The sequence below is a fragment of the Mangifera indica genome, chromosome 1 (genome assembly GCF_011075055.1).
Source record: "Mangifera indica cultivar Alphonso chromosome 1, CATAS_Mindica_2.1, whole genome shotgun sequence".
NCBI lineage: Eukaryota > Viridiplantae > Streptophyta > Magnoliopsida > Sapindales > Anacardiaceae > Mangifera > Mangifera indica.
The window spans coordinates 26,453,586-26,469,282 of NC_058137.1; the positions used below are offsets into that span (position 1 = coordinate 26,453,586).

Consider the following 15,697-nt stretch of genomic DNA (forward strand, 5'->3'; position numbering starts at 1 on the left):
AACGGAACCGGAGAGGTCGCCGGAGATTTCAAAACCAAACCCTAGGGTAAAACTGCAATTTTTTAAAACTTAGGCAGAGGAAAAATTTCAGTTTTTAAAGTTTAGGGGGGCAAAAGGAGATAAAATTTTCAAGCGTTAGGGTTTGGTTAAATCTAACCGGCCATGGGTGGGTATTTGGTATTTCCATAGTTAAAAGGGGGACTTTTGAAAATACATCAAACCTTGGGTGGGAAATAGTCGTTTGGCCCCCAAAACATTAAAATCTTCGATTTAGGTTCCAACAAACAAACACTTAACACTGCGCATTCAAAATTCTTATAGCTTCAGGATCTTTGCTCTCTTTAATTCATAATTTCCACAATTCCAAGAAAAAGAAAGGGTTTTATCAATTTCGATGCAGATTAAGAGGGGACTTGACAGATACCCGGCACCAAATTGCTTTAATTCACAAACCTAACTCATCACAATGTGTGGCAATATAGCACACAACTACGATGGTGACTAGACAATTCCCTCTAGCCCCACCTCTTAACCTCCACAAAACGCATCACATAAGACATCCTCCCAAGAATCATCACCCATTATTTCACTTTTCAAGCAGGCAGCCCAACCTCACAAGACTATTACATTAACAAATCAATAATACACACATAATAGACCCATTTCATTACTATCCAACTGAACTTCAAATTACAACTATTTATCATTCATCCAACCATCTGGGTCGGCTTCGTCTCCCCAGATTTTTTTTTTCTTTTGACAAAAAAAAAAAGTAATTATATGTATAATTTTTTTTTTAATTTCTTTGTTCATTTTCAAAATAACTTTCGTTTTGGTTTTTTTTTTTTTGGCCATGTCATATTCTCCAGTCTAGTCGGACCTCGTCCGGCCCTGTGAAATGCTGACTAGGCTTTCGGAATGATACGATGTGGCTACTCACCATGAAGGCAGTTACACGCTTCGAAACCGTGATATCTTCCATTTTTAGTTCTTGTAATCGCCGGACATATTCTGGTACGTGTAGTAGATCCCACACGATGCCGATGCCACCGGGCTTCAAAACCCTGACCATTTCTCCTAAAACTCTCATTCTCTCGGCCGCGGCTTCCACCGTCCGGTGGCCATACTCCTTCCCCACCGTGTGGAAGAACACAGCCGACACCACCACGTCAAAATAATTATCCCCAAATGGCAAACTCCTCACGTCTCCTTCCCTGCATGTCACGTATTCTTGTACACCTATTTTCCACATCATATTAACTATGTTACTTGATTTATAATATAAATCTGTAATTTAATTTTAAAAAATTCCATTTTTGGAAAAGGATGATAATAAATTCTGGGAATTTTAAGAAAGTGAACAAGTAGTAACCAGAAAGGTTTCGAAACCCAAGATCAGAAAAAATCTGATTCTTATGGACAATACAAATCACAAATTGATGCTTTCAACTTAAAATATATGTTTTCACTATAATCTATAACTTCAAATTCTATTTTTATTCTGTGACAAATCCATAAAAAGAAAAGAAATAAATTTTGGAGAGGAAATATTGCAACGATATGTAACTTTTATTTCATCATGAATTTACTAATGTAAGAGGTTTCCATGAAAAGAGTTTAATTTAATTTTTAACTGATAATTTATTTAGAATTTAAAAACTACCTTCTATATTAGCTGTACGCAGAGTGGAGAGGCTGGTGCGTTTAGAGCGGTCCAATCCGACGACCCGACCCGAACTCCCAGTCTTCTTAAGCTGAGTGGCTACCGTATTCAGTAAAATCCCCCTCCCACAGCCAATATCAAGCGCCATCTTCACCGTTGACCAATCGTTGACCGAGCCGACCATGCGCTGGGCCATATCATAATGCAACGGAACAGCGGAATAGAAGAAATTCCCCGCCGCGAAGAACAAACACACCGCCGATAAAGCCAAGACCGCGCCACCGAAACCGGCGGCAAAACGCGCCGCGCCGAGGCTAAGATAGGAGTGAAACATCACGCATATCGGCTCGAAATAGACAAGGAAAAGAACCGATAACGCCGAGAACAAAATCGCGTGACACAACAAAAACACTAACGTCTGCCACTGCTCCATCCCGTAGATTGCATAGATCTGCCTCCACTCTCGATTGCTAGTCGTCGACGTCGTTTTACTCCCCATTCTAGTCTAATATTTAGAAAGCTAAAACATCCAAAGTCAGTGAATCATATTCACTTCATATTTTCATCAATTGCTCAACCAAGCATACATAAATATAATCCACTTACCAGATCCAACGCGTACACTGAAATTAATGCGGTATCGTTTGGTTTGAGTAGACGGATAGTGAAGAACAAGTGAACAACTGAATCAATCGTTTTGGCCAATGAAATAATAATAATGTGTCAGAGAGGCTTTCGTAACAAAAGAAGAAGTAAGAAGAAGATGATATCGATGACGATCTAGTAATCGCAGAGGCAGAGTGCTGTCAGTGCCATTTCACGCGCTTCTACGTCGTTGCGTTGTGTATTTTTGTTCTTGCTTTTCAAATTTTTATAAAAGGAAGTGTTATTGAGGCAAGGCAGCTAACTTTAGAGTGTCGAGGTTGTTTAGTGTGTACGGAGAGGAAATTTGGTTAAATAAGGTAGGGATAAAATTGTCAATATTGAAATTCTAGTTAAAAGTGAGATCGTAACCGGCTTGTTTGTTTGGTAGGCATTTTATACCATAAATTTATATATGAATATTATTAATTATATAATTAGATATATTAAATAATTTTAAATTAAAAATAATATAATATATAATTTTATAATAACATATTTTATTTAATTATACATTCATAATTGTTATATATAATATTTCTTTAATTTATATTTTACAGAAAAACATTTTTAATGGATGAGATTTTATTCTTTTATTTTTTAATCAGATCTATCATATACATTATTTATTAAAAAAATAATATATATATATATATATATATATATATATATATTTTAAATCATTGATACAAATTGATATTCAAATAAATGTTAGTCAGTAGAATGAAATTTGGGTTTTGACTAAGGTGAAGGAAGTACAAATTCAATATCAATTTAACTTGGGCACCGTCACATTTGACTTAGTTTAAATAAATAAAATATTAAACGACACTATAGAGTATCTTAATATCTATCCTAAAAATTAATGTCCCGGCGGGTGAATTTGAAAATTAACAAAATATTCTAACATAATTTGATTTTAAATTATAATTTTATCAAAAATATTTACCTTGAACATAATCTATTAAATGAACAAAATGATACCATTAAACCCAAACTTTATTATTGTAAAGTTTAATTGATCTGTTTTGATTACAACTTTATTATATTGTCTATTACTTAGAAAGATTTTAAATAAAAAATATATATAGCTTAATTAATTTACATACATTCACATATATGTGTAATAAAATTATTTAAATTTATAAATATAACAAAGATAATTAAGAAGCACATCAATTAAACATTATATTACACAAAACATAATTTAGTGTCAATGCATGCATATTTTGAATTGATAAATAAATTATACAATATATATTAATTTGCAAAACAAAAAATTATCTTATTTTATTAAATATTTAGATCATGTTTAGGTTATAAAAGATTAATTTAAACATGACCTAATTTGCAAACGGGATAACTTAAATATGACCCAATTTATAATTATTTAAAAAAAATCAGCATTAATATAATTTTGTGTGTATTGTGTTTGGTTAATATATCAAAATAATTAAATTATTTATATATGATAAAAATAAATATCCTGAAAATATTGCCAAAAATGTAAACAATATAATTATAAACTAAAAATAAAAATAAAATTTGAGATGTTAAATAAATAAACAAATCTCGTAAAAGCGAAAAAAAAAAATAGAGGGCTGATAATCAATCTCCGCAAACAACGGAGTAAGATAATTATGCCGTACAGTTGGGCAGTGGACCCCATTGATTTTGAATTAATTGAAAAGACTTTTACGTAGAGATTTTTTTGAGCCACCACTTAAACACTTCACCGTCACCGTCGCCATCACAATGCCATCGCTCATGGCTGGGCTGTCGCCCCTTGACATTAAAGCCAGCAAAGAATTTTCTTTAAATGACCGAACTACCCTTCCTTTTTGTCAAGTTGTGTACTTGTGTGCTCGGTGTGGGCTTACGTATATAAATGTGCTTGGATTTTTCAACATTGAACGACAAACTTACCACTATTGTTAGTGGCCAAGTACATAATAGGAGACAATCTTTTCAACCCAACGTAACGTTAGTTCATATTTTTCTTTTATTTATATTCAATAAAATGTATGTATAAATGGGAGATATTTTGACTAAATACAGTAATACATCATGTAATTGATCTTATCCACACACTATATCGTGTTATGATCCACTAATTAGTAGCCTTACAAGTTGTGTTGGCCAGTGGCATGCAATGCTTGGGCAAAGGTACGATTTAAACCTAAAAATTGTGTCTCCACTAGTCAACTTATTGTGCTTTTATTATTTCCTTTTACTCTTATTGATCGAGCATATCTTACTCTAAGACTTTAGTATCATCTATAATTTTACGGGTTATGCCTTTATAAATCGAGTTACTATTAAGTAAGTCGATCATCTTTTAACATATTCAATTTTGCTCATCATAATTTATATCATTTGGGTATAATATGACATCATTACTTGTTGACAATTTTTATATAAAATATTTTTAATTAATTTAATTTATTTTTATTAATTATCCGGGAGTTTAAAATATCAACTTCCAATGAGTTTATTATGATAACAAATTTTGGTTTAAAATATCAAAATTTTTTTCTTATTTATTAATGAGAAAAGTGACAAATTATATTATAAATTATTTTTTACAAATTAAAATTTAATAAAGAAGTTATTCTATTTTATAACTTCAGGGAAATTTTTATAAATTAATCAACTTTTTAAAAAGATTAATATCATTATTGTAAAGAATTTTTTATTTAAAAAAAAAAAGCGCTTCTACGCGTAGGTAAATATATTTATATAATAAAAAGAATATATAAAAATACATAAAGATAAAATTAACAAAACAAGTGAAGGTGAGTTGGCCTGATTTGATTGGGTGATATGTCATGAGATGACTTTAGAGTCACATGGCGCGTCACAAACAAAACAAAAGGGAATTAATAGGATAGGAGGAAGTTGGTAATAGAAAATAGAAAGAATTCCATATCCAAAAATCAAGATTTTTAAATGGAGGTGGGAGTGGGACCGTCAATGGGTCCCAGTTTGTAGAAACGCGGGAACCCAACCGAGCGAAAGTGACGGGTCGAGGAAGGCACGAACTCCGCCTTTTTATTTCTTTATTTTTGATATTGATGACAACGTCACCGACTCTCTGCCCACCGTGAGACCCGACCCATATCATCTACTTGACAATGGTGATGGTAGTTTTGCTCCAAATTTAAGATTTTCGATCCTCTATATTCTTTACAGAGAGGAAATTTTTTGATAAGAAGAGGGATGATAACGAAGACAGAAATAAAAAATATCTTTAAAATTAAAGATAGAAGTGCAAGTGTTTTCTTTGTTATTTTATATTAATATTTTTATTTAAAATATTAACATATTTTTATAATTTTAAATTATTTATATTTTTATAATTTATTTATATTTTTGTTGTATATATTAAAATAATTAATATATATTATTAGTGATATTTAAAATAATAAGTTAATTTTAATTTTAGTTAATTTTATTATTTAAAATGTTTATCTTATACTTGGAGAGTAAAAAGAAGAGATTATTTTCCACAAGTATGGGAATAGGGAAGGATTTGTTCACATAGGTAGGGGATGAAAAAAACAAAAAGAATCATTTTTATTCCTGTAATAAAAACAAATAAGAGACAAAAATTAATATCCTTTATAGGGACAAGAATGGGGAATGAGGTATTTAGCCCCGTTCCTCCCCATTTTCATTCTTATCTGACATAACTTTTTAATCTATTTTAAGATAATCATCAGTTTAGTAAAAAAGTTGGTTTAAGTTAATAGAGTCAAATTAAGTTACCGTTTACTAAATATTTAAAATAATTTTAATTTATTTAATTATTAAAATTATTTATGACACATATATTAATACATTCATAAGGTTCGAGTTTTAGTCACGTAGTGCTTCTGAACTCGAACAATAGATGAGACTCAAACACCATGGTTAAAAAAAAATTGTTTATTTTTAAATTGATGTTATTCCAACTATCAAATTTTCGAATTACAAAATTAACTATCGAATTTTCGAATTATAAAATTAATTGATAATTTAAAAAATGGCGAGTTTTTAATTGTTGAGAGGAAGAAACGATTACCGTTTTGTTTACAATTTTCAAACCAAGACTCAAAGTTGGACCATCACTTTACAAAGCCTTAGCGGCAACTTTATTCCATTTTGTTTTTCTTCCCTTCATGATTTCACCAACTTGAGAATTTCGAAAACGCTAATTAATTATTTTACTAATTGATCATGATATTACAAAAGTAACCCCCTATCATTTTATGGTAAATAATAGGCATAAACATTGTTTAGTGTCGGCACAACTCTCAACTCATGTTATCAATAGTCATTTTAACCTAACCCAATGTATGGAGGTGGGTTCCATCCGAGTTAATCTAATTCTAATATTCGGTTTGACTCAAATAAACATTAATTTAATAATTTAATTTAAGATTAATTTATTTATCTCTTTAGTGATATTAGCGCTTTCACTGTTCAGACTCCCTTTTCTTCTTATGTGATGCTCCCTTGTCGTAGACTTACCATGCTTTATGTCTGCGACGTTTTCGTTAAACTTTTATCAATAAAATTTTGATGGTACTTTATACAAATTTATTTAAATTGAATATTATAAATTTGATTTGAATTTGAGTTGACCCTATACTTGTTTTCGATCAAACTTTGAGGATTTATGACAACTTTGAATAAAATGGCGAAAAAAACATTGAAATATTATAACAAAGTCCATGAATATGGACAATCAACAATGTATAAACAATTGCCAAGTTGAGAAAGTCCAAACAAAACCAAATTCTAAAGTATTATTATCTAAAACATAAAATGGTCAATCTTAATATCAAGTGGGCAAATTTATATAACATTTTTGTTGAATTAGATTGTTATGCCGATGAAATTTCTTCTCAATCGAACTTATAAGCACGACATTCATAAGGGTTATTAATGACTATCAAATCATCATTACTTTAGCCGGTGGCTCAAAGAAGAAGTTTCACACATGATATAATCTCTTTTAGAAGTCACAAACAAGAAATAAGGACGCTTTAGAAGAAGTCTCACATATGATACAATCTCTTTCGTGGGAATTTTGATAGGAACTCAAGAGAAGTAACCTTAGGAGTCTTCTCTTTATCTACAAGTCCTTGTCTTGCTTCTTTTTTACTATCCATCCCTTACATAGGGCGAGCTTAGGTTATTTTACGAGTTTCGTTTTAAACCCTTATATTTTTTAATATTTTTTTGTTTAATAAAAAAAGGAATAAGGAGACCAAACTTGTTATGACTCCTACAATTCATCCAACAATAATTAATAATTTTCTATCGTAAAGTATTACTCTCTTCAATTTCAACAATTGTAATTAAAATGTAATTGTTCTTCGATTATATCAAGATCACGACGACATATATAAAATCACTAATTTTCATATTTTATAAGGTAATTATACATATAACCTTAATCATTATAAATTTTTAACGGTAAAATGATTGGAGAGAGGGATTATAAACATTCAATCACCACTTTTGCATTACAACTTGTAATATCATTCATTGTTTCCACTATTTAAATAATAACATTATCGTAAATATAGATTCTTAGCATCTTTTTTATATTTTTTACATCGAATTCCACCAGAATTTGAAATGGTTTTCATTTGTGCAAACTTTCACACCAATTCAGTTTCATCATGTACATTTACCCATCCCCATTATTATTGCAGTATTAACCCTAACACTGACTTCAATGAGCAATGAGTCAGTCTCTTGATTCAATGAAAGAGATTCTAATTCACTATTATTTATGAAAGTTTTGAATTTGCCTGCACGTATTAATTTTTCAACCCTTGTCCAGCTGTGGGTATGCAGACAAATGGTCCTGGTTTTGGCTTCCTAGCCTCCGCCTTTTATTTTTTGTTGTTATTATTATTATTTTATATTTTTGTTTCATGTTTTAGGCTTACAGCTGTAATTTTTTATTTTGTTTTTCTGTGATGAAGAATCTTACGTATGCTTAATGTGCTGTGATTGGCTGAGTAGTCCATTCATTGGCCTAATCCTTTCTTAATAAAAAATTAAGATATAAAATTTCTTAACAGAAAAAAAAAAATTAAAACAGATATAATTCTACAAATATCATCTGAAATTGTTTTGAGACTAAAGGGAAGAGTTATGTGTCCTATTGTCTGCAGGATATGATCACTAGAAGGACTTTTCAAAAAGTCCTCTAGGTTGAAGCAACCCAGTTTTCAAAATCGCTTCATATCCAAAAAGGGCAACGTCCCTTTTGTCAAATGACATGTTTAAAGCCTTTTTTCTTTTTTCTTTTCAAACAAAGATAAGTGTCATCAACTCCAGAAGTCTATTCTTGAAATGGGGTACAGAGAGTGGAAAATGTGCAGAATGTTTAGACTGTTAAACATGCTAACAAGATGTTCAAGGGGAAAATTGAAAGTTAAAGTGCTGCAGTTTCACTGATGCAAAACTTAGAACATAATTTAATGACAACTATTCATCACAGTGAATACTAAACTGAGAGTTTTTTTCATACTCAAAAAGCAAGACCAGAGTTTTGTATAGGCTGAGCACCATATATAAAATAGAGCAAGATTTACCAGTTATTATGATTTGTGCCGATATGATGAAACTCAATCTGAGAAACAAAAACGTCTTACTTTTATTTTTTCAATAAATAAAGATTATATTAGCGAGAAACAGGGAGTCCTAAAAGGGGATTCGGGGAAAATCTAAGCCCACCTTGCCTAAAAGGGAAGGGCAACAAACAAACCAAAGGAGGCCTGACCTGCATGAATACATCCTAAGTAAGGCTAAGGAAGATAGTACTTAATCTGACAGCACCGTATATAGAGAAATAAAATTTTCTTATGACTCTTCCATAGAAGTTACGACTAAAAACTTTACACCAGCCAGATGCAGCAAAAGTAATGCTGGATATGCATCTATGAAAAATATCCATGAAGAGATCATCATAATTGCAATGTTGCTTTCAAAATATAAATGATACTTACTACAAAATTCAGATGACACTCAGGTGCTTCTATTGTTCCTGTGCAAAATAATATTTTGGCAGCAGTTTGTATCCCTGAACTATTGAGTCAACTTAACCCAGCACTCCAAAATTATATGGATCAATACTGAAATGAGTTTATGACCTTAGTCTGACAACCATTCAAGAAAATTCGGTTCCCCTGAAAAGGTTTGAAGAATTCCAAGTAAATAAAGGATTTTGAAAAATATTAATAAATCAATGAGAAATTTGAGACAAATATACTTTAAAAATCCTAATATCTGCCAAGAAAGTGACATTATATGAGTTTCAAATCCTTTGATCTGCCTGCATATTCCAAATTTCCACAAGTTATTTAAGTTTCCAGCAAATTAACTTAGAATTTTCTCATTTCTCAAACTACAAATTAATGAACCCAATTTTTTCAGCTTAGTTAAAAAATACTATGAACCAATAAACTAATCAAATTTGTTCAATGGGTTTAAGCTATGGTAAATATATGATAAGACAATAGAATTTGACGTATGCAAAACACTAATTGCTAATATAATCTTACCTTGCCAAATGTACTGAAATACTGCCACATCAGTGTATGAGCATGATAACGAAAGTTTCATAGATTAGAAGCTTCCCAACTGGCATAAACAGCCCCAATTATTTTCTCATGAAGTATGGCACCGCAACAAGCAAGAATGCCTCGATCAAGACCTTCTATATACAACCCCCGGGAGAAATCTAGGGAATGCCCCCCTGCATCAGTTACTACACCACCAGCCTCTTCTACGATGATAACACCAGCAGCATGATCCCATATTTTCTCTTTGTACCCTGACCTTGCAAACTTCATGAAAATCTCAGCATCTCCACAAGCAATGGCTGCATATTTGACCATACTATGGACACGCATAGGTTGAGTTCTGCCGTTACAGAGCAAAAGGAAAAGTATGAGGAGCAAATTAGAATACAACTTCAGCAAACTAGACAACTTCCAAGACCTCCTACTGCAAGAGGTAAAGGCATCTTAAGAGATTGCATCATTCCAGAAATCAAGCCCTACTGTTAATTATAACTTGGGAAAACAATGACTAATAGCATCATAATTACAGCTGGAAACATTCTACTATATATATTGTCAGACGCCTTTTATCAGTGATAGCATCTTACCAAGAAACTACCTCAGAGCAAGGCAGGGCAATTTAGTTCAACATAAACTTCTTTTACTCTGTGAATAGTCCACTTCACAGATCTTGCTCAAATGACAATTATCTGAAATTCCTCCACAACCTAAGCTTCACTTTCTGTAGATTTTGTAACTTCTGTTACAAAGGAAATTGCATATCCTTCATAACCAGAACTTCTAATTTTTTTATTTTACTTCAATATATCCTCACACATAGAGATTTCTTCTTTTCATACCCATTAAGTAAAGAGATAGATAATTTATCTTTTTTCTAGTATGATTCTATAGCTAAGGAAACTAGTGATTGAAGCGTTAATCTTTGTTTAGTATTTCTTTTATTCTGTCCTCCCAGTGCTCATGCTAACTCAATGTTTGACAAAACCACGCTTTTAGCTTTGTAAGTAAATTAAAACCATGTGAACAGAGAGCTAAATTAAGAATTAAAACATTCGGTAACTGTGAGAAGAGTTTTAACAAACCTGAGTCCCATGGTCTGAGTTACTCCTGCTGTAAAGGAATGGTTTGAATTTGCCCTCTCCACTGGTTCACAAACTGTTGCTAGGGCTGGATCAACACAAGGAGAAACCCTGATTTGTCTAGCAGAATTTGGCCACTCAAGCTTTTTGTCTCCATGGATTAAAGGCTGCATCCAAGCCTCACCAGTACCTTTCCTTGCATACATCACACATCCTTTTTCCCGTGTCTCAGATGTTGATAGAGATGGTGTTGAAATAGTTTGGTTATGCTTATGAAGATAATTTAGCAACTCCTTCTTCAGAGGGTAATTAGGGCAACCAAGAACTCCAAGTACCACTTTACCATCCTCAATCAAGGCTAGAGCAATAGCATATTGATCTCCACGTACAAAACCCAATGTTCCATCAACAGGATCAAGCACCCAATGTCTTCCTGTAGGGCCTCCAGATGAATTGCATCTGTTGATGGCTTCAAGAATCTGTGAAGTCCCAAGGGCTCCATCAGGAGTCCAAAGACCATATTTTGGTGCTTCAGCTAAGCATTCGTTTACAGCCTTCACAACAGCAGCCAACAAACCTTCTGAATCAGCCTTCGAGAGGGTTTGGACATCTTCTTCAGCAACGATAGACACATTTTCAGAACCAAAGGTTTCTGAAAGTATCAAGCTAACAGTTGCCTGGACACTCCAATCTGTTCTCGCAGGGTAGCAAGTAATTAGCTAGTTTAGTGAAATGACAGTTACCCCATGGATAAAAGCAATACATCAAAATGAATCAACACAAGCACCTTTTACATAGAAATTTTCACTCATGACTCAGAAGAGTAACCAATAAAAACCTGCAAGGACAGTGCTAATAAATATGGTCATGGGGAAAGGAAAGCCAGGAGGATCCAATCTTCAAGTTAATGACTTAAGGATCACACATGGAATGCTAGAAACCCTCTATAGACCCTATTCTTTCACAGATTTAGAATCAGACAAGAGAGTACCACCCTTAATGCTACATGTCTCATCCCCCTACATTGGAATGTAAGAAAAGCAGTAATATATTAAGTATTGAATAATCTCGTTATCCTTTCAATTATATAACAAACATTACAAAAGTTTATGCACAAAGCTACAAACATGGTATGGGCAAGTGTGTTAAGTTGGCTTTTATTATTTCCACCTTGCAAGTGTGTCTGTGCCTCTGTGATTATTTCCACCATGTATAATTACACCGCAGGTTGAATTTGGTAAAAAGAAAATGAACATGTTCTCCCAGGTAATGTTTGATTGAAAATAACCACAGCCCCAACACAATAAACTGTGCAAACAAAATGAGACAAGAACCATTCCCACAAGATTTAAGAACACCAGCAATTGAAACAATCTGGCAATTTTAGCAGGACCAGTTTACTCCCAAATCTCAAAGACAATTTTTGGACTCCTTAAAATCGCACATCTTATACATTCTTTCCATGCTACAGATTAGTTTCTATTTTCCAACCAAGCTATCTCAAACTACATTGAACTCAATTTCTCTTCCCTTAAAATATTCACTTATGAATCTTCTATTTCAGCATTTCTTCCTTTATAAAAAAAATAACCGGAAATATCATTAATAACACGCATCAGAAAAGAGATTCTTACGAGTTCTACATCACATCATAAAGAAAAAAACTGAAGGCTTTAAGCATTATAGTCACCGATTCAAAGGACAACATTGGACGAATTCAATTCAAACAAAGACTAGAGATATGCAATTCAAGAAACTAAACACTCCCAACTTGTTCACAAACGCCAAAGATTGCTAAAAGAATATGGGAAAATTAAACCCAAGGAAAAGTTATGCAGCTTTATTTTAATGTCATCTGGTTTGTTTCTTTTCAAAAATACTTTAGCGCTAAATCATAATCATTCCTCTTCGATCCTGCATTTTCTCAAAACGAAACAGACAGACGAAAAAGCAAAACAAATGCAACCCAAACCGTTACGGAACACTTAATCAAAACACACAGAGCCCATCTGGGAAATTAAAAAGAAAAATTGCCCAAAAACAAAGCAAAATGGTCGAATTGAAAATCAAAATCCACAAACCTGCAACAGTAACAGGAGAATCATCATCCTTAGACTTTACATGACCACCACCACCACTATCAGAAACCAACTTCTGTTGCAGTCTTTGGCACAGTGAACACACCATGATCACAACTCTCACCGCCACTTCTAACTCTTCAGCGTACTTATCATCCTTCCCCATTACAAAACCAGTCTCGAAAACAAACAAACACACACAACCAAACCCAGATTGGAAAAAAAAAAACCTTCTTTTAAGACACCACCTCAGAAATCGCCAAAAATCCCAGAATAAACTCTCCTACATTACTGGAATGGAATCTGATGTTTATAATGTTTGTTTTTTTCAGTTTTTTTTTTTCTAATTTTCTTCGCATTAGGTTGTCAACGCTGATTGCGTGTAAAGTCAATTGAGATGTACTAGCGATTTGTTTGTTAAAATTTCTGAAAGAAGTAAGGTAAAGCACGAAAGCGTGGCGAACTTTGTTCCCGTGGACTCTTTTTCGCTTTCATGGCTAAACTTTTTTGACTGCACATTTGGGAACTTTGTTTTGTCCACCCAGATTCTGCCACGTCATCTTCTAGATCGATGTAGGGTCCATCCGATTTTCATTGGTAATAGACTCGAGTATTTAATTTCGTTTGGATTGAGCCACTGAGAGATTGTCCCATATAAATTGTGATGTTCCCAAATTTTGGTGCATAAATGTATAAATATCATATGAGATTATGTAATTAAAATTATATAATGATATATTATTTATGTATTAATTTTTAAATATTTATAATATAGTTTGTCTCAAAAAACCATCTTGTTTTATTTTTTAATTTTTTATTAATAATAAAATTATGTGTATTCATTTTTTATACATAAAAATATATACTTATATATATTATTATATGATTAAATAATTTTGAATTAAAAATAAAATAATATCTAATTATATAATAATATATATAAGTGTATAGATAATTATATACTCAAAATAAATACATATAATACTATTCTTTTTTCACACTAAATTAAATATTGTTATAAAAACTATTAATATAAAGATAAAATAATAATTTTATCGTCCATTTTGAAAAGAAATAACTGTCTTATGATAAGATTCAAACGATTTAAAGATGAAAATTTAACCTTAGAAAATGTTTTAAAAACTCACGAATTAATAACTAAAATATTTTTGATACCTTGTATATTTTGAAAATGATTAAAGTCAATAGTTTGTAATATGAGATTTACATTTATAATTTATTATATTTTATTCAATTTTTTAGGGTATAATTATTATTTTTGAAACTGTTGGAAGGTTTAAAAACACTTTCAAACTTTTTTGAATTTCCAAATCCCTTCAAAATTTTTATTAACACTACTAATATTTTTTAAAATTATAGTTTACCCTAAAATATAGAATTATACCATATTAATATCCTTATTTATATAAAGAGAGGAAGAAAATGTGAGGATAAAATAAAAGATAAATAAATGAGTTAGTATATAATTTGATTGTTTAAACTATTTATTATTATGTTATGTTAATCTAGATTATATTATAATTTTAAAAAATAAAATGATAATTTCATTTTATAATGTTATTTTTCGTAAATCAAGATAGATTTTAATTTTAGATGAAATAATGTTATTTATGTCAATTAGAGGTGGAAAAGTATTTTACGATCAAAACTCGAGTGGTAAAATATAATTCACTCTTTTTCTAATCAAACTGACCAAACTTTTCGATTTATCTATTAAATAGACTAAATTTATATTTTGTCACTCAAAAATATACTTAATCTCTAATACCATTAAAAATTAATAAATTTTTTTAAAAATTTTGGTTCACAAATGATGATTAAGATAATTTTAAACTAATATACAGTATTTGTAGTTGATTGATTTTTATTAATTGAAAATTTTAAATTTTCTATTTTGTAATCAATTATTTTTATTTATGTTAAATCTTGTTTCATTTTATTTTTTTAATTGTATTTTTTTAATTTAAATTCTTTTAATTAAAATGATTTTTCATTGAAATCCAAAAGACATTATATTTTACTATTAACCATGAGCTCCGTGCTACGCCCAAATAATAAGAAATTTTCAAACTTTCAACTTTAAAAAAAAAAAAATCTCACTATAAAAAACTAAACAACAAATTGATCCTGAGTTTTGTTTATTATGGGAAAATTTTGTTTATCATGAATAAGGTTATATTCGAACCGAATAGAATTTGAACTTGATTCGGTTTACATATATAGCTAAGATCAGGTTCAAACTCGAGTTCGTGAAAGCCAAGTTTTAACTCAATTAAAATTCGATTCGACTTATTTTTTATTATTAAAATGATATTATTTTAATACATATTAGTCGAAATGACTTTGTTTTGTATTAAAATTTTTAATTAAAAAATTTGATAAGTAGCTCGAGCTCGACTGAGCTCTTGTATAACTGACTTATTTCAGATTCGATTGAGTCAAATTAGAGCTCGAATGAGCTCAGTTTGAGTCCAACCTTAATCATGAACGTATTTTATGATTTTTTGTGAAAATATATTTGAGAAAAAAATATAATTTTATGTTTTTGTAGCCCATAAATGATAACTTCAACACACACAAATGTACATGGCATTAAAAAAATGTCCACGTCAACATTATATTAAATAA

At 31.0% G+C, this 15,697-nt stretch overlaps 2 protein-coding genes across 2 annotated transcripts; both read right to left on the reverse strand.

Annotated features, from left to right (window-relative positions):
* Nucleotides 1-640: 640 nt before the first annotated feature.
* LOC123210515 lies at nt 641-2,606 on the reverse strand. Its single transcript, XM_044628918.1, has 3 exons — nt 2,270-2,606; nt 1,664-2,183; nt 641-1,239 (listed from the first exon to the last, which is right to left on the reverse strand). The coding sequence occupies exons 2-3, from the start codon at nt 2,160-2,162 to the stop codon at nt 857-859; spliced, it is 882 nt and encodes a 293-aa protein (XP_044484853.1). The 5' UTR covers nt 2,163-2,183; nt 2,270-2,606; the 3' UTR covers nt 641-856.
* Nucleotides 2,607-9,154: 6,548 nt separating this feature from the next.
* Nucleotides 9,155-13,534, reverse strand: LOC123211110 (PAP-specific phosphatase HAL2-like). Its single transcript, XM_044629651.1, has 4 exons — nt 13,052-13,534; nt 10,974-11,661; nt 9,871-10,231; nt 9,155-9,495 (listed from the first exon to the last, which is right to left on the reverse strand). Exons 1-3 carry the CDS (start codon nt 13,212-13,214, stop codon nt 9,928-9,930), a joined length of 1,155 nt encoding a protein of 384 aa, XP_044485586.1. The 5' UTR covers nt 13,215-13,534; the 3' UTR covers nt 9,155-9,495; nt 9,871-9,927.
* Nucleotides 13,535-15,697: the final 2,163 nt, after the last annotated feature.